The following is a 16,061-nucleotide window of genomic DNA, read 5'->3' as shown; positions in this document are numbered from 1 at the left end:
CTCTCCACCAATAAGCTGGTGTGTGGTGGGCGTCACATTATCCAGGTGGATGCTGCACACTGGTGGCGGTTGAGGAGATTCCCCCACCTCCACGTAAAGGGCTTTAAGTACCCTGAAAAGCGCTGTAACGAATTATTATTATTATTATTATTATTATTTCACATGGCGGTGTGCACAGCAGTTTTTTGTAACTTTGCACGCGGCTCTACTTCTGAAGATGCTCGACTTTGAGCCAATTCTGGCAGAGCAGGTACGTCCGTACCAGCATCTTGTCTAAATTAAGAGCTTACATTTACAAAATGAGCCTGAAATATGTCTGTTTGGGGAGGACAGTGCGCAGTCAGCGGAGGCTCACGGTTCGGTACCAGGCGAAAATATAAACAAGGCGTGATACACAGCACATTTTTATCAAATTTAAAGCACAGTTCAGCACATTTTACCATGTTTAAATCTAGACAAATCCACAGATTTTCCCTAACATTAGTGCAGAAAATGAAAATAAATAAACAAATACTAAAAAATTATTAAATTAAATCTTTCCAGATTTTTTTTTTTTTTTTAAATACACAGCAGTACCTTCAGTTTGTTTAAATCTATATAAACCAACCAATGTTTTTCCAAATCATTGCAGAAAATTAAAGAAAAAAAGTTTAAATCCATTCAAAAATCAATGCAGAAAAAAGAAAAAATTCATGTAGGAAAATGTTTAAATCTACAGAAAAAAAAAGATCCCTGATAACTTTGGGCCTGCAGAAGAGCTTCGGTGTTTGTGATTTGATTTACAGAAAACACTCAAAACTCAAAATCCCCTTCCATGTAATAACATCAGTTTTAAGAAAAATAAAATCTTTTACCATCTGTTACTGACCTGGTGTGAGTTTAACAGGTGTCCGAAGCTTCCTGCGAGACTCTCTGGCTCCGCCCTCATTGCTGTGGGAAACCGCAGAGCGCTCTGATTCCCTAGAGACACCAATGGAGTGAGAGTTCTGTGTGCGCAGGACTCTGGAGGAGGGCTCTGCCACCTTACTGTGGGCAGCGGGAGGGGGAGGAGCTGACTGTGCAGAGGGTGCATCTGTGAGTTGTGTTCCAAAACGGGCCGAGCTGCGGGTTCGACCAGGGACAACAGGAGGCTCAGCCTTGCCGTTGATTTGTGGATGTGTTTGCCGTAAAGAAGGAGCCCGGGAAGGTCCAGCAGGAGTGGGCGGTGCTGTATTGTCCGATCGAGGAGCAGAGCGTGAGGAGACCCGCCGCTTCCTTTCTGGACTGCAAATCAGAAAAGAAAGCAAATGTTTTATTGTTTTGGTTTTGCTGTAATCAAGTAAAATGTTTTACTTTTCTGAAGAAAAGTGTATGCAAAGTTTAGAAACAGTGAAAAATTCTGTAACATAATATCCTGCAATGAGCAATAAGATGCTGTCTGTACCTAGAGGCGGAGCTTGAAGGTGAAGAGCTCCTTCTCCTCTTCACAGACTGTCTGGTCAAGCGCTCCGTGTGCAGACGCTGACGGGTGAATCGCTCACTCTGCAGACTTTGAGCAGCTTTAAAATCAGTCAGGATCGAACTGATATGTTCTTCAAACAGAGCGGACAATCGCAGACTCATGCTGTAGATCTGCATACAAAACAACACACAAGCAAACAAAAACAGGCATGTATTAAATAAAGTAGATGAACTGGTTTGACTACTGAGATTACAATATGTTTTAAAAAAAAATATTTGGACATGATCTCATACCCTGGACTTTTTGCTGGGTGTGTAGGCTTTGGAGTTGCTGAAGATGAGACGTACATCTTTACAAAGATCCATAGGAGTGTCATACTCTCCTGCTAACAGGCGGTTCAAGACAGTCCCAAAGTCCATAGGAGTGTCCACAATGTCCAAGTAGTCCTGAGAGAGGTATTTTTGATGAACAGGGGATATAAGCAGACAGTGCACTGCAAAAAATCATTTTCTTAATCAGTATTTCTGTCTCGTTTTCCAGTACAAATTACTAAACATCATTAAAAACTAGATGTTTGTTACACTCCTGTTTCTGAAAAGTCTCTTATGCTCAAAAAGGCTGAATTTATTTGATCAAAAATACAGTAAAAGTAATAATGTGACATTAAAATAGAAAACTGTTACTTTAAAATAGAAATATAATTTAAAATGTAATTTAATCATGTGATGCAAAGCCAAATTTTCAGCATCATTACTCGTCTTCAGTGTCACATGATCCTTCAGAAATCATTGTAATATATTGATTTGTTCCTCAAGAAACATTTCCTAATATTATATCAATGTTGAAAACAGTTGTGTTGCTTTATATTATTTTCCTGTTCAGAAGAAAAGCATTTTTTGAAATAGAAAACAAATGTTTTTAGTCACTTTTGATCAATTTGTGTTATAAATGCATTAATTTATTTCTGACCCCAAACTTCTGAATGCTCATGTACAGGTGCTGTTCATATAATTAGAATATCATCAAAAAGTTGATTTATTTCATTAATTCCATTCAAAAAGTGAAACTTGTATATTATATTCATTCATTACACACAGACTGATATATTTCAAATGTTTATTTCTTTTAATTTTGATGATTATAACTGACAACTAAGGAAAATCCCAAATTCAGTATCTCAGAAAATTAGAATATTGTGAAAAGGTTCAATATTGAAGACACCTGGTGCCACACTCTAATCAGCTAATTAACTCAAAACACCTGCAAAGGCCTTTAAATGGTCTCTCAGTCTAGTTCTGTAGGCTACACAATCATGGGGAAGACTGCTGACTTGACAGTTGTCCAGAAGACTACCATTGACACCTTGCACAAGGAGGCCAAGACACAAAAGGTCATTGCAAAAGAGGCTGGCTGTTCACAGAGCTCTGTGTCCAAGCACATTAATAGAGAGGCGAAGGGAAGGAAAAAATGTGGTAGATAAAAGTGTACAAGCAATAGGGATAACCGCACCCTGGAGAGGATTGTGAAACAAAACCCATTCAAAAATGTGGGGGAGATTCACAAAGAGTGGACTGCAGCTGGAGTCAGTGCTTCAAGAACCACTACGCACAACGTATGCAAGACATGGGTTTCAGCTGTCGCATTCCTTGTGTCAAGCCACTCTTGAACAACAGACAGCGTCAGAAGCGTCTAAAGACAAAAACTACTGCTGCTGAGTGGTCCAAAGTTATGTTCTCTGAATAAAGTAAATTTTGCATTTCCTTTGGAAATCAGGGTCCCAGAGTCTGGAGGAAGAGAGGAGAGGCACATAATCCACATTGCTTGAGGTCCAGTGTAAAGTTTCCACAGTCAGTGATGGTTTGGGGTGCCATGTCATCTGCTGGTGTTGGTCCACTGTGTTTTCTGAGGTCTAAGGTCAACGCAGCCGTATACCAGGAAGTTTTAGAGCACTTCATGCTTCCTGCTGCTGACCAACTTTATGGAGATGCAGATTTCATTTTCCAACAGGATTTGGCACCTGTACACAGTGCCAAAGCTACCAGTACCTGGTCTAAGGACCATATCCCTGTTCTTAACTGGCCAGCAAACTCGCCTGACCTTAGAAAATCTATGGGGTATTGTGAAGAGGAAGATGTGATATGCCAGACTCAACAATGCAGAAGTGCTGAAGGCCACTATCAGAGCAACCTGGGCTCTCATAACACCTGAGCAGTGCCACAGACTGATCGACTCCATGCCACGCCACATTGCTGCAGTAATTCAGGCAAAAGGAGCCCCAACTAAGTATTGAGTGCTGTACATGCTCATACTTTTCATGTTCATACTTTTCAGTTGACCTTCTAAAAATCCTTTCTTTGTATTGATCTTAAGTAATATTCTAATTTTCTAAGATACTGAATTTGGGATTTTCCTTAGTTGTCAGTTATAATCATCAAAATTAAAAGAAATAAACATTTGAAATGTATCAGTCTGTGTGTAGTTTCACTTTTTGAATGGAATTAATGAAATAAATCAACTTTTTGATGATATTCTAATTATATGAACAGCACCTGTATATAAAATTAAGATAAGACTTTTTAAGAAATATATCTGCAGTTTTTTCCCACTATCTCACTGCAATTTTGTTTTCTGGTTTATGATTAAAAAATTATTTACCAAATATTATCTTATTAATTTAATTTGTTTTAAGGATGTTTCAATATTTTCGCTGGACAACGAGACAAAAATACTGATCAAACTAGATTTTTGTAGTCTGTGTGTGTGTAAACACATTGTGTGTATGTGTAGTTGTGTTACAGTATTTCAGAAATCCCTGAAAAAATTGCAGAAATTGTATACTTTGTCATGAGAATTTATGAAGAATTTATGAATTTATGAGACTATGGCACCCTTCATAATTCCCACCCGATGCTACAGATAAGAAGTACAGTTCTGTGTGTATGCATTTTCTCCATGTGTCTGTGTTACCGGATAGTCCTCCAGATCCACAGGTTGTCTGAAAGGCTCTGAATCTTCACATTGAAAGATGAGCTCCAGTAGCTCTCTGCAGCGCCCCTTCCAGGCCTGGGGGTCTGATGAAGGTTTACTGCGCAGACTCCTCAGCATGGGCTGCTGCCGCTGCCTCTGAATCAGAAATACACTCTCAATTAGCCATGATGTGCATGTATGTTATTGCCAGACATAAACAGTTCTTGCATACAAAATCCTCTTTTCTCTGGCATGGTTAGAAAGGTAAATGATCACTTAAATGTATACCTTCTTATTTCTGCTAGATGTACAAGGTGCTTCATGCTCTTCGTCCTCATCTTCATCCTGAGTTGGGAAAGAAAAGTGTCAAAGCATGTTACGCAATGACATATAAATATACACTTTTACTGAATACCAAGTGCTTGCAAGGCAGCAAAAGAACAGTTGTTAAAAGTACTGAAATAATGTATTAAATTTTGTTCAATATGAGTGATTATGAGTGTGTGCGTTTCAATGACACTTACATCACTTGAATCTGAGAAAGCGGTTTTCTTCATACTGTTATATAGTGGAATAATATCTGTACAACTTTGGTCCCTAAAGAACATAGACATAGAAACAGGTAATCAAAAAGCATGCATGACTTTAAATGCTAGAGACGCACTGATATTAAAACTAATAAAATGGCAGATATTAAAATGTATACTACTTTGAAAAAAAAAACAAAAACAAAATAACAGTATAATAAAAAAATAATTTTATCCTATCTATTTAAATGCTACATGTAAGCAATAAGGCACGAGAGGCTGTGCTGTATCGTGAATAAGTCACGGCTGAAGGGCGTTGTTAGGCACGACGCGAAAATGGTTACCACACAATACAAATATTAAAGTAAAAAAATATATATCTATCAATGCAACTTGCAATGCAATGCAACTAGATGGCGGCAAAGACTGTCTTTATGAATTGTTGTGAACACGGAACAAGACGCAACTGACAAATGCTTTGACTAGCGACTGTCAGTCACAGAAAACCCCTTAACTGTTAAAAGGACAAGAGAATACATTGGACATTTAAACAGGCTTTTTATTATGAAAATAGGACTGACCTGAAGGAAAATGCTAAATATGAATGCAGGTAATAAACTCGCTCAATCGATCACTTTCTCACAATACTCTTCTACATAATACAGTAAGCTTCAATGAACAATATCAATTGTAGTGATGGGTCGTTCGCGAACGAGCCGACTCTAAGAGCCGGCTCTTTTATGTGAACGTCGGGAGCCGGCTCACATATCTGAAGAGCCGACTCTATTTTTCAAAATATAGCCTATAGAAATTAAATCATTATGTAATGAATGACTTTAATTTTATTTAAAACAATAGACTAATAATTCAAAGAACAACACAAAAATTATAATTAGGCTATGTAAGCCTAGGCACACACACTCTTTCGTTTCGACTGTCTGATCAGCCTCACGGTCTGTAGTCGAAACTCGGAGGAGAGGAAAAACAGCATTTCTGAATGCAAATCTTTCATAAAATAAAAATATGGCCAGCAGTGTGTGTGTGTGTGTTCATTATGAATAATATATCCTAACTAGTGAGAGCTCATATGGCAATAAAAAAAGAGAAAAAGAGGGACCAGTTTAATCCTTTCAGTTATTTATTTTTCTTTAATATTTAATATGGGTTCTATTATGTTGTTCAGATTTTATTTGTTTTGAATGTTGGTTCTATACATTAAAAAGTTGTAATTTAAATACAAATGTTTAATAGTATTCTTTTTTATAACAAATCAATGCATTTTTAAAGAAATTGTGAGACATTGTGAGTATGAGTTCATTTAATAATTTAATTAGAACTGTTTTCACACCTATCATAATCAAAGTCATAGTTAAAACATGTATTATTTAAAGAGCCGTTTGTGAGCCAAAAGAGCCGGCTCTTTTCCGGGAGCTGAGTCAAACGAGCCGGCTCACGAAAAAGAGCCGGAATGCCCATCACTAATAAATTGAAAAACGGTTTATGTTGCTAAGAGTGGTTGCTAAGGGTGTTGTGTAGTGATACGCAGAACTGTTGGGTGAAGCGGTCAAAGCCGTGTTTTATCGTGAATAAAACTAAGCTATTGACCAATCAGAATCAAGGACAGGAACTAACCGTTTTATAAGTGAATTTAAGCATCACAGCATTTTAATATAATGTGAATAATGGATATTCATTTTGAGACTTCTTAAATAATAAATTTAACAGTGTTAAATCATTAGTGTTTTAAGGATTAAAGTGAGCATTAGATGATGCAAAAGCAATATAAATGTAAAAATACAGAAAATATGCATGCATGCATAATTGAATATCCAATATCGGACATTACAGATTAATTAAAATAATAATGACCATTAATCGATATGCTACCGATATATTGTAAATCCCAATGAAATATCATTGGTTTTATTTGTGACAGACTTACTTGATGAATTGTAGCATGAGGTCAGATACGAATTTGGCAGTTCTGACAATGAAAGCTCCTGGTTCATTGAAGGTTTGAGCATTGTGTTCAATGTAGCGTACCTCCCACATCAACGACGACATTCGCCTGTCCAAAAAAAAAAAAAAAACACCAGAAAACAAACACACATAAATTCAATATCATCTACATTAGTGTACATTGATTTTTTTGGAATTAATCCTTGATTGATATTATTTCAATCCAAATAATATCAATCAATAATATTTTGCTTAAAATTACTTGTATATTTGATTCATTTTATGGATTTAATTGTCATGTCTATTCAGAGTTTGTGCTGACCTATAGAAACGGTTCTCTAGTCTTTGTCGGATGGTGCTCAGATCTGTGACGTAAGCAACCACGGTGCAGTACGTAGGATATGCCTGCAAGTCCACTGGCAATTCAAATGGTACAGCCACGTCTGGAGGAGAAAAAGAGCCTTGTTTATATCCCTTCAGTTTCGGACACAGCCATAGTAAGGCTTCTCAGTTATCATGTAATGCTAAATGATAACATCATACCCAAAGTGCAAAGCTGGTCGATGCCCCTGATGACGCGTTCACACTCTTCGTCACGTGTGCGTGAGCCCCACTCTCCCTCTAGGGGCTTGTACAACAAGGCCTTCTGCTCCTCCTCAGTTAGAGGCACACTCAGGCCTAACTCGTCAGGAAATACTGCTGCAGACAGACGGAGAAAATGAGATGGAGGAAAAGAAGAGACAGACAATCACAGCTCAGTTTGTATTTGTTATTAAAATAATGCCAGCTGGACATCAGAACAGTTGATACTCTCGATCCCATAGTTGCCATGACGACGACCATGTTTGTGTGTGTGTAGGTCATGTTTTGCCATGATGGACCAAATGTCTTCACAAGGACAGTAAAAAAACCTGAAACCTCCAACATTGTGGGGACCAGTCAACAGTTCCCAATATGAAAAGTATGTTCAAATAAACATACTCAATGCTTATGTGCTTGCTTTTATTAGTGCTGTGAAAATTAATGTGCTATGAGATTAATTAAATATTTAGCATCATTAAATTTAACATTTAAATGCATTTACCTAATGTGAACTTACAGCAGTTTCATTCCGTTTTGTGAGATTTCTAAAGACTAATTAGGAAAAAATTATTTAGCACGTTTCAATACATACCCAAAACAATATTTTATTTGTAAATGATGGGAAAAGAAATGGCAAATTATACACTAATGTTTAAAAGTTTGTGGTCAGTAAATTTGTTTTTAGTGTTTTTGAAAGAAGTCTCTTATGCTCACCTGCATTTATTTGATCAAAAATACAGTAAAAATAGTCATTTGCAAAATATTATAACAATGTAAAAGAATTGCTTTCTATTTAATGTTGAATTTCCAGCATCATTACTCCAGTCTTCAGTGTCACTTCAGAAATCATTCTAATATGCTGATTTGCTGCTCAAGAAATATTTCTTATTATCAATGTTAAAAACAGTTGTGCTTATTAATATTTTTGTGGAAACCGTGATATAGTTTTTCCCAAGATTCTTAGTGAATACAATGTTTAAACGGCATTTATTTGAAACAGAAATCTTTTGTAACAATGTATAAGTGTTAACTGTCACTTTTGATCAATTTAATGCAACCTTACTAAATTAAAATATTAATTTCTTTTAAAAAAAATCTAGGCAAATTAAAGCAAGTTTAATTTAATCATGGTAACTACAGAAAAATCTTAAAATATTAACTGAATCCTAAATAGACTAATCAAAGTTATTTTTTTCCATTGACAGCTGTGGTGTTTATAAAAAAATACAAAAATAAATAAATAAAAACACCATACCTTCATTGGGAATCTCTTCCATGTCCCATGGGCTCATCTTTTCTGTATCTCCATTATCCCAGCTGCATCACACAATAACACAAAGCTGTCAACATTATGTCATCTACTATTACCAAAAAACAAACAACACAACAACAACAACTACTACAACAACATGTAAAACCACACTATGCTCACAAAAGATTAATTTATAAGCCTCCATGTAAACTATTGTTAGTCTTAAACATAAAAATCAAAGAGGGAGTGAAGTTATGGAGCAATTAAAGCCAGAAAGATTTGTAGGTTTCACTATTTGTTAATGTAGTTAAAGCATCACACAATAGAGGTAACATAGAATCAATATGGTGTATTGATTTGTGGCCACAATGTAACAATAATTGAATTACTCTATAATGTGTAAAAATGTGTAGATGGACACTGAGAACTGACCAGACGTTGTAGCATTGGAACAGAGAGTCCGGATATTCAGCCTGATAAGGCTCCTGACTCTCAATCGTACCAAACCACCAGGCGTCATCTATCACTGACCGGAAACGATCACCTGACAAAATAAATGCATGTCAAATCAGACACAATTACACATGCTCATCAACTCTGTATCAAGAAGAAGCCGTCATTAATAGAAAGCAAAAAATTCATTTGTTTTTTAAATGTACTTTTAAATAAACAAGTCATTTAGACAATTACTTGAATAAACCTTTTATTAAAAATGTGTAAAAGTGATGCAACTCAAATTTCATATATAATAGAAAATATCACAGAAAGGACCCCTGTGATCCCTTATGACTGTGTGACTGTGAAGTGGTCAGTAAGTTTTTTTTTTACGATTTTTTTTTTTTTTTTACGATTTTTTTAATGAAAGAGCAAGGTTAAATTAGGTCAAATGGTGTGTGTGAACAATCATGTCTGTTCAAGGTCTAAGGAAAATATTTGAATACTTTTACTTAACGCATGCAACTAAGATGAACACAAAGATGTCATTTCTAAGAATTTAGCACTTACATTTTGAACTAGATTTTCCACTCAATTCACACACTAACCTATCATCCAGTTCCTCTGTCTTGCATTATCGAACTGCTGCCGAAGTACAAGGAAGTCAATGACATCAGGCATGTCGTGGTATCTAAGACAACAATAGAAATGCGAGTCACAGGTTAAAAGCCACTCAGCAAAGATCATCATGAGTAAGTCACCGTGACACACGCAGACAGCACTCACTTCATAGAGAAGGAGCCGCCCGTCAGTTTGCCAGTGTCTGGGTCCAGGAAGGCCAGCTTCAGACAGCACAGAGTTGGCAAACCGACCTCATATTTGAGGCCCACTACCTTCAACAGCTCCTGCTCCTGTAGGCACACAATCACAAATCATTTTTTTTTTCATGTATAAAAATACTGTGAAGTTAAAGTTTGTTTCATTGAAGACTTACCCTAAGTTCTAACTTGTGCCATGGCTGTTTTTTAGGATTTATACTGAAGATCTTGTTTTTTTTGGCCATCTCCACGTAAGCTTCATGGCCTTGACGGAAATAATATACCTGTTCACAAACACAACAAGCAACTTAATATGACAAGTATGTTTCCACACAACACATAAATTAAAATATTCCACATTTTAATTATTCTCAGACAGATTATTTCCCTGAGGAATGTGTTTTTACCTCATCGCCCATCTGTGGGGTGAAGGGGCATCTCCGTGGCATGGTGTCAGTGATCCAGGGTGAGGGCAGCCATTCCTCTAATGTCAAACCCTTGTTCTGCAGTTCAGGTATCCTCTGAACGTATAAATACACATTTAAGTTTAGGGTAACTTTAAAACAGATCAGCACTCTCACATACATCTGAAAGTGAACTGAGGGAATTTACAGAGAGTTATGTTATGATCCACTGGTTGATCTTTATTAACTAAAATCAAACAGATTTCAACATCAATTCATTTTTTCTACTTTTTAAAAGCAATTTATCTATAGATTTTCTTGTTGCACCCTTTTCCCACATGTAGACTTTCATCCCCATCCCTGATGTGTATGACTTTCTTTCTTCAGATAAACACAAATGAAAATGTGTTTCATTGAATAGGTGGTGATCGGTTGAAATTTGAAAAACAACACACAGCGATCATGATTTGTGACTGTAATCCATATGACCCCGGTTGATAAATTAATGTCTTCTGAAGTGAACTGATAGATGTGTGTGAACTTTTTTAAAATATAAATCATTGCTTCGGTCTACTGTCAAATGAGTGTTGATGAGAAAGACGCTGAGACACATGACGCGAGTGCATTGTGAAGCTCATCGGAGAAGTGGCGGTCCACTGGGCTTCCGCATTACTTCACCACACACTTACGTTTATGTCAAGCTGAACTTGTGAATGAGGGGGGGGGGGGGGTCTAATGCTATTTCATGCAATCTGACTTATTTACACTGATAAAGAGTTGGATTCTCATGCTAAACATGGCCAAAGTTTCAAAACACGAGTTGGACGTATGACGAAGTATTTCTGTGCCAAATATACTACTTCTGGTTATGGACATGTCTTGCAGAATTTTTTGTCCCTTTATCACATAAGTAGGGGCACTTCTCCCTGATAACATTCGTGCTTCGTTTGGGTTATGGAAGCAGAGAGATGTTTCAACAATGGCTTTGTCCCAATTCAGGGGCTGCACCCTTTGAAGGCCGCATTTGAAGGCTGCATATACATCATCAAGGTAGTCTTATTTAAGAAAAATAACCATAAGATTGCAAATGGATATCAGTCAATTTTATTACTGTTACTTTTCTTAAATATGACATCCTTGATGAAGTATTCAGCCTTCAAATGCGACCTCCGGAGGACGCAGCCTCCAAAATGAGATGCAGCTCGTGTCACCTAAGGAGTGTGTTTTTGGTTGTGAGGGAAAGATTACTTTTTCAACTTCCCAAAGAATCCAGCGTTAAGAGAACAGTGGATGAAGTTTGGTTTTTTTGGGGCAGCAACAGAGTTGCACACGTGTTTGTTTGTTCCCGGAATTTCGTTGATGAATACTTTGTAAACAAGTCCCAGTTCAGCACTGGATTTTCAGATCGCGGGCGGTGACTAAAAACTGCATCAAATGTCTGTGTTTTGTTGGCAATCGGTGCGCAAGTGCATAAAATGTAAACAACACAAACGTTTTTGTTCCCTTTATTTATAATGATGTTGCAGCTTGCAGACGATCTCTACGCTCGTGACTCTTTAGCTCTGCCCACAACAACGCCTCCAGGAGCTCTGCTTTTTTCAGAAAGACTCGGCATAGCGCATCTATCTTTTATAAATATGATAAAACTAAAGACTTTTTTGAGATATAAAGGATACAATACTACTCTACAGGTACTCAAGATTAACATGAGATTGGTAGAAACTGTGTGTGTTACCTACCCTTTTAAAAGTTAATATTAGTATTTTTCTTACACACACCTATCGTTTCACTTTAGAAGACATTGATTCATCCACTGGAGTCATATTGATTACCGTTACAATCGCTGTGTGTGGTTTTTCAAGCATCACCTGAGTGGCACCCATTCAATTACATTATATGGACTCAAAGAGAAAGAAAGTGTTTGAAGAAAGAAAGAAAGTCTGAAGAAAAAGTTATATACACTGCTCAAAAAAAATAAAGGAACACTTTTTTCAGAGCATCAAGTCAGTTAAACTCCTGGGATATTGATCAGGTCAGTTAAGTAGCAGAGGGGGTTGTTAATCAGTTTCAGCTGCTTTGGTGTTAATGAAATTAACAACAGGTACACTAGATGGGCAAAAATGAGACGACCCCCAAAACAGGAATGGTTTTACAGGTTTTTCCCTGCTCATCTTTTCTGACTGTTTTTCACTAGTTTTGCATTTGGCTAGGGTCAGTGTCACTACTGGTAGCATGAGGTCATACTTGGACCCTACAGTAGGTTGCACAGGCAACTCCAACTCCTCCAGGATAGCACATCAATAAGTGCCATTGCCAGAAGGTTTGCTGTGTCTCCCAGCACAGTCTCAAGAGCATGGAGGAGATTCCATGAGACAGGCAGTTACTCTAGGAGAGCTGGACAGGGCTGTAGAAGGTCCTTAGCTCATCAGACGGCCCTTCTACGGCCCTGTCCAGCTCTCCTAGAGTAACTGCCTGTCTCCTGGAATCTCCTCCATGCTCTTGAGACTGTGCTGGGAGACACAGCAAACATTCAGGCGATTCTGGCATTCACACCAGTGAATGTCTCTGACCAAACAATCAGAAACAGACTTCATGGGGGTGGCCTGAGGGCCAGACGTCCTCTAGTGGACCCTGTGCTCACTGCCCGGCACCGTGGAGCTCGATTGGCATTTGCCATTGAACACCAGAATTGTGCTTTTCACAGATGAGAGCAGGTTCACCCTGAGAACGTGACAGACGTGAAAGGGTCTGGAGAAGCCGTGGAGTATGCTGCCTGTAACATCGTTCAGCATGACTGGTTTGATGGTGGGTCAGTGATGGTCTGGAGAGGCATATCCATGGAGGGACACACAGACCTCTAGACAATGGCACCCTGACTGCCATTAGGTATCGGGATGAAATCCTTGGACCCATTGTCAGACCCTACGCTGGTGCAGCGGGACCTGGGTTCCTCCTGGTGCACGACAATGCCCGACCTCATGTGGTGAGAGTATGCAGGCAGTTCCTGGAGGATGAAGGAATTGATGCCATTGAATGCCCCCTACGCTTGCCTGACCTAAATCCAATAGAACACCTCTGGGACATTGTTTCGGTCCATTCGACGATGCCAGGTTGTACCTCAGACTATCCAAGAGCTCAGTGCCCTGGTCTAGATCTGGGAGGAAATACCCCAGGACACAATCCGTCATCTCATTAGGAGCATGCCCCGACATTGTCAGGCATGCATACAAGCACGTGGGGGCCATACAAACTACTGAGTACCAATGAGTTGCTGCAATGGAATTTCAGTAAAATGGACTAGCCTGCTGCATCATTTTTTCACTTTGATTTTCAGGCTGTCTTTGAATTCAGTCCTCTGTAGGTTGATCATTTCCATTTCCATCAAACGATGTGGTATCCTTTCGTTTCCTAACACATTACCCAGTCCATATCAGTAGAGATATTCAGCATGATATTTTCCCCATTGAGATCTGATGTGTTTTCAAAGTGTTTTTTTGAGCAGTGTACATCATGGATGGCAAGAGGGTGAGTAAATAATGAGAGAATTTTCATTTTTGGATGAACTACCCCTTTAATAATATTTGTGCACTTGAATGGAGACAACAGTGTCAGTGAAAAGTTTCAATACTAAAAGTGTCCATATTAAAATAACACAGAATGGACCACTGACCTTCCGTTTCTCCTTTGGCTTCTTCTTCTTTGGTAGAGCTCCATCTTTGTCCTGCTTTTCTTTCCTCCTCTCCTTCTTGGAGTCTTTTTTCTTCTCTCCATCTTCTTCTGAGCTGCTGGTATTCTTCTTCTTTTTCTTCACACTGGTCTTCTTGGGCGGTTCGAGGTTTATGCCAGCATCTGCTGTCCAGTCCGAGTAATCGCTGGAGTAATCACTGCAAATATAAACAGACCCGGTATATACGTGTGGATCTAACTTAACTGAAGTATGTGTTTAAGGACTATGTCAGATACAGGGTTTGAGGGTGATGAACATTTACCTGGAGCTGCTGTTATCATCAGGCCAGGGTTCTTTTTCTTCTCTCTCTTCATCTGATGATTCTCTGCTCGGAGGTCTTGCTTCAGTCTCTCCCTAAAAACCAACAGGTACAAAGAGACTGAGGATTACCACACTCTTTTTATGCCATTCCCTAAACACACCAATGGTTCTAACATAAAATTGTAACATAGTTCAAGGGATAAAAATGTGGGTTTGAATTCAACAGCAAGTCTGATGTCACTACTCTGCAAATCTCTTGCTATATTACTGATCGAGAAAGTATAAAATATTCACAAACTTTTTTTTTTCTTTTCTGACATCAAACCAAACTGACCATTGACTGCTTTGAACCCCAAGTTAAAAACAACAGATCTTCACAGTACAATATTTCTGTTGCAGAGTGGAGTTCCTTTCATTTTAATGCATGATTTCCATGGTGAAAATTATGATTTGGTGTTAGTTGGCTGAGAGTATGAATCTGTATTACTTGTTCTATAGATTGAGAAACCTGCTTTGGATGCTACACTGACACTACAAATGGACCACTCACACTTCTAACAGGGATTTTAACACTACAGATGGAACAATAACACTTTAGACACAACGGCAATAAAAAAGACAATCCCCACAATAAATACAAAAATTTCAGTTTTAAATGTTCAAGTCAACATGAACTCAAAATTGACCTCATGTAGTTTCATAACACACATTCCTGTATAGTGAATGATTAATATATGGCAGTCATATGGCAGTTTTTTAACAAAAGGTAATAACTTGCACTGCCTCTGAAATGACTTTCCTTTTCAATCGGTGTCACCAGACCCTTTTAGTTTTCAACCACCTGTCTTACAGAAACCACTTTTCATTATTCAATTCCTGATGACAGTCAAATACATTACTTTTTTTCTCTCAGTGAATATTGTTTCTCTCTTAAATCATCCACATGTACACTACCATTCAAAAGATCGGGGTCAGTAAGATGATTTTTTTTTCTAAAATATATTAATACTTTTATTCAGCAAGGCTACATTAAATGGATCAAAAGTGACAGTAAAACATTTTACATAGTTACAAAAGATTTCTATTTCAAATAAATCCTTTCTATTCATCAAAGAATCCTGAAAAAAAATGTATTACGGTTTAGACAAAAGATATTAAGTAATGGCTGCTGAAATATCATCACAGGAATAAATTACGTTTTAAAATATATTAAAATTATATTCATTCATTATTATATTCATTCATATTATATTCAAAATATTACATAAAAAAAAAAAAATACAAAAAAAATCATACAGACCCCAAACATTATTATGGGAGGTTACATTGCCTTTACTATTCCTTAAAGGGACACTGCATGTTTAAACATTACCTCAGAGGCACTGTGTTCTTCCTCATTTTGTTCACTCTGACGACTCGTTTCCTCCACGGCCAATCGTGTATGGTAGTTATGCTGGTTACCCTGGTAACGGCGCCCCTCCTCCACAGCATTTTCTATAGCATGCTGGTATGAGAAATACAGACTTCACTACACATACTGCATTTAATTTGCATGTTAAACAGCAAAAATTGCTTTAGCAACATGTCATCAAGACACAATTAGCTGGATGTAAAGGTTTTGCAGTGTATGATGCTGCACACATACAGTATATTTCATTCAACCGCTGACTAATCAATTAGTGAGGATG

General features: G+C 37.7%; 1 protein-coding gene across 3 annotated transcripts in view; it reads right to left on the bottom strand.

The window, feature by feature from the left end:
- phip (pleckstrin homology domain interacting protein) overlaps positions 1 to 16,061 on the bottom strand; it is a 50,616-nt gene that overhangs the window by 3,355 nt on the left and 31,200 nt on the right. For 2 of the 3 annotated variants that reach the window (XM_067370424.1, XM_067370426.1), the window contains 18 exons: positions 15,746 to 15,877; positions 14,375 to 14,466; positions 14,056 to 14,269; positions 10,389 to 10,502; positions 10,158 to 10,265; positions 9,950 to 10,074; positions 9,772 to 9,854; positions 9,161 to 9,272; positions 8,732 to 8,793; positions 7,438 to 7,593; positions 7,217 to 7,337; positions 6,878 to 7,003; positions 4,933 to 5,005; positions 4,697 to 4,753; positions 4,409 to 4,564; positions 1,735 to 1,887; positions 1,424 to 1,611; positions 869 to 1,263 (listed from right to left, as the gene is read on the bottom strand). In XM_067370424.1, coding sequence (XP_067226525.1) covers positions 869 to 1,263; positions 1,424 to 1,611; positions 1,735 to 1,887; positions 4,409 to 4,564; positions 4,697 to 4,753; positions 4,933 to 5,005; positions 6,878 to 7,003; positions 7,217 to 7,337; positions 7,438 to 7,593; positions 8,732 to 8,793; positions 9,161 to 9,272; positions 9,772 to 9,854; positions 9,950 to 10,074; positions 10,158 to 10,265; positions 10,389 to 10,502; positions 14,056 to 14,269; positions 14,375 to 14,466; positions 15,746 to 15,877 — 2,467 coding nt within the window. The remainder of the gene's footprint in view (positions 1 to 868; positions 1,264 to 1,423; positions 1,612 to 1,734; positions 1,888 to 4,408; positions 4,565 to 4,696; positions 4,754 to 4,932; positions 5,006 to 6,877; positions 7,004 to 7,216; positions 7,338 to 7,437; positions 7,594 to 8,731; positions 8,794 to 9,160; positions 9,273 to 9,771; positions 9,855 to 9,949; positions 10,075 to 10,157; positions 10,266 to 10,388; positions 10,503 to 14,055; positions 14,270 to 14,374; positions 14,467 to 15,745; positions 15,878 to 16,061) is intronic. The other variant, XM_067370425.1, reaches the window with a different exon arrangement.

This window comes from Chanodichthys erythropterus, chromosome 20, assembly GCF_024489055.1.
Source record: "Chanodichthys erythropterus isolate Z2021 chromosome 20, ASM2448905v1, whole genome shotgun sequence".
NCBI classification, from domain to species: Eukaryota; Metazoa; Chordata; class Actinopteri; order Cypriniformes; family Xenocyprididae; genus Chanodichthys; species Chanodichthys erythropterus.
This window is presented reverse-complemented; position numbering and strand designations above follow the sequence as displayed.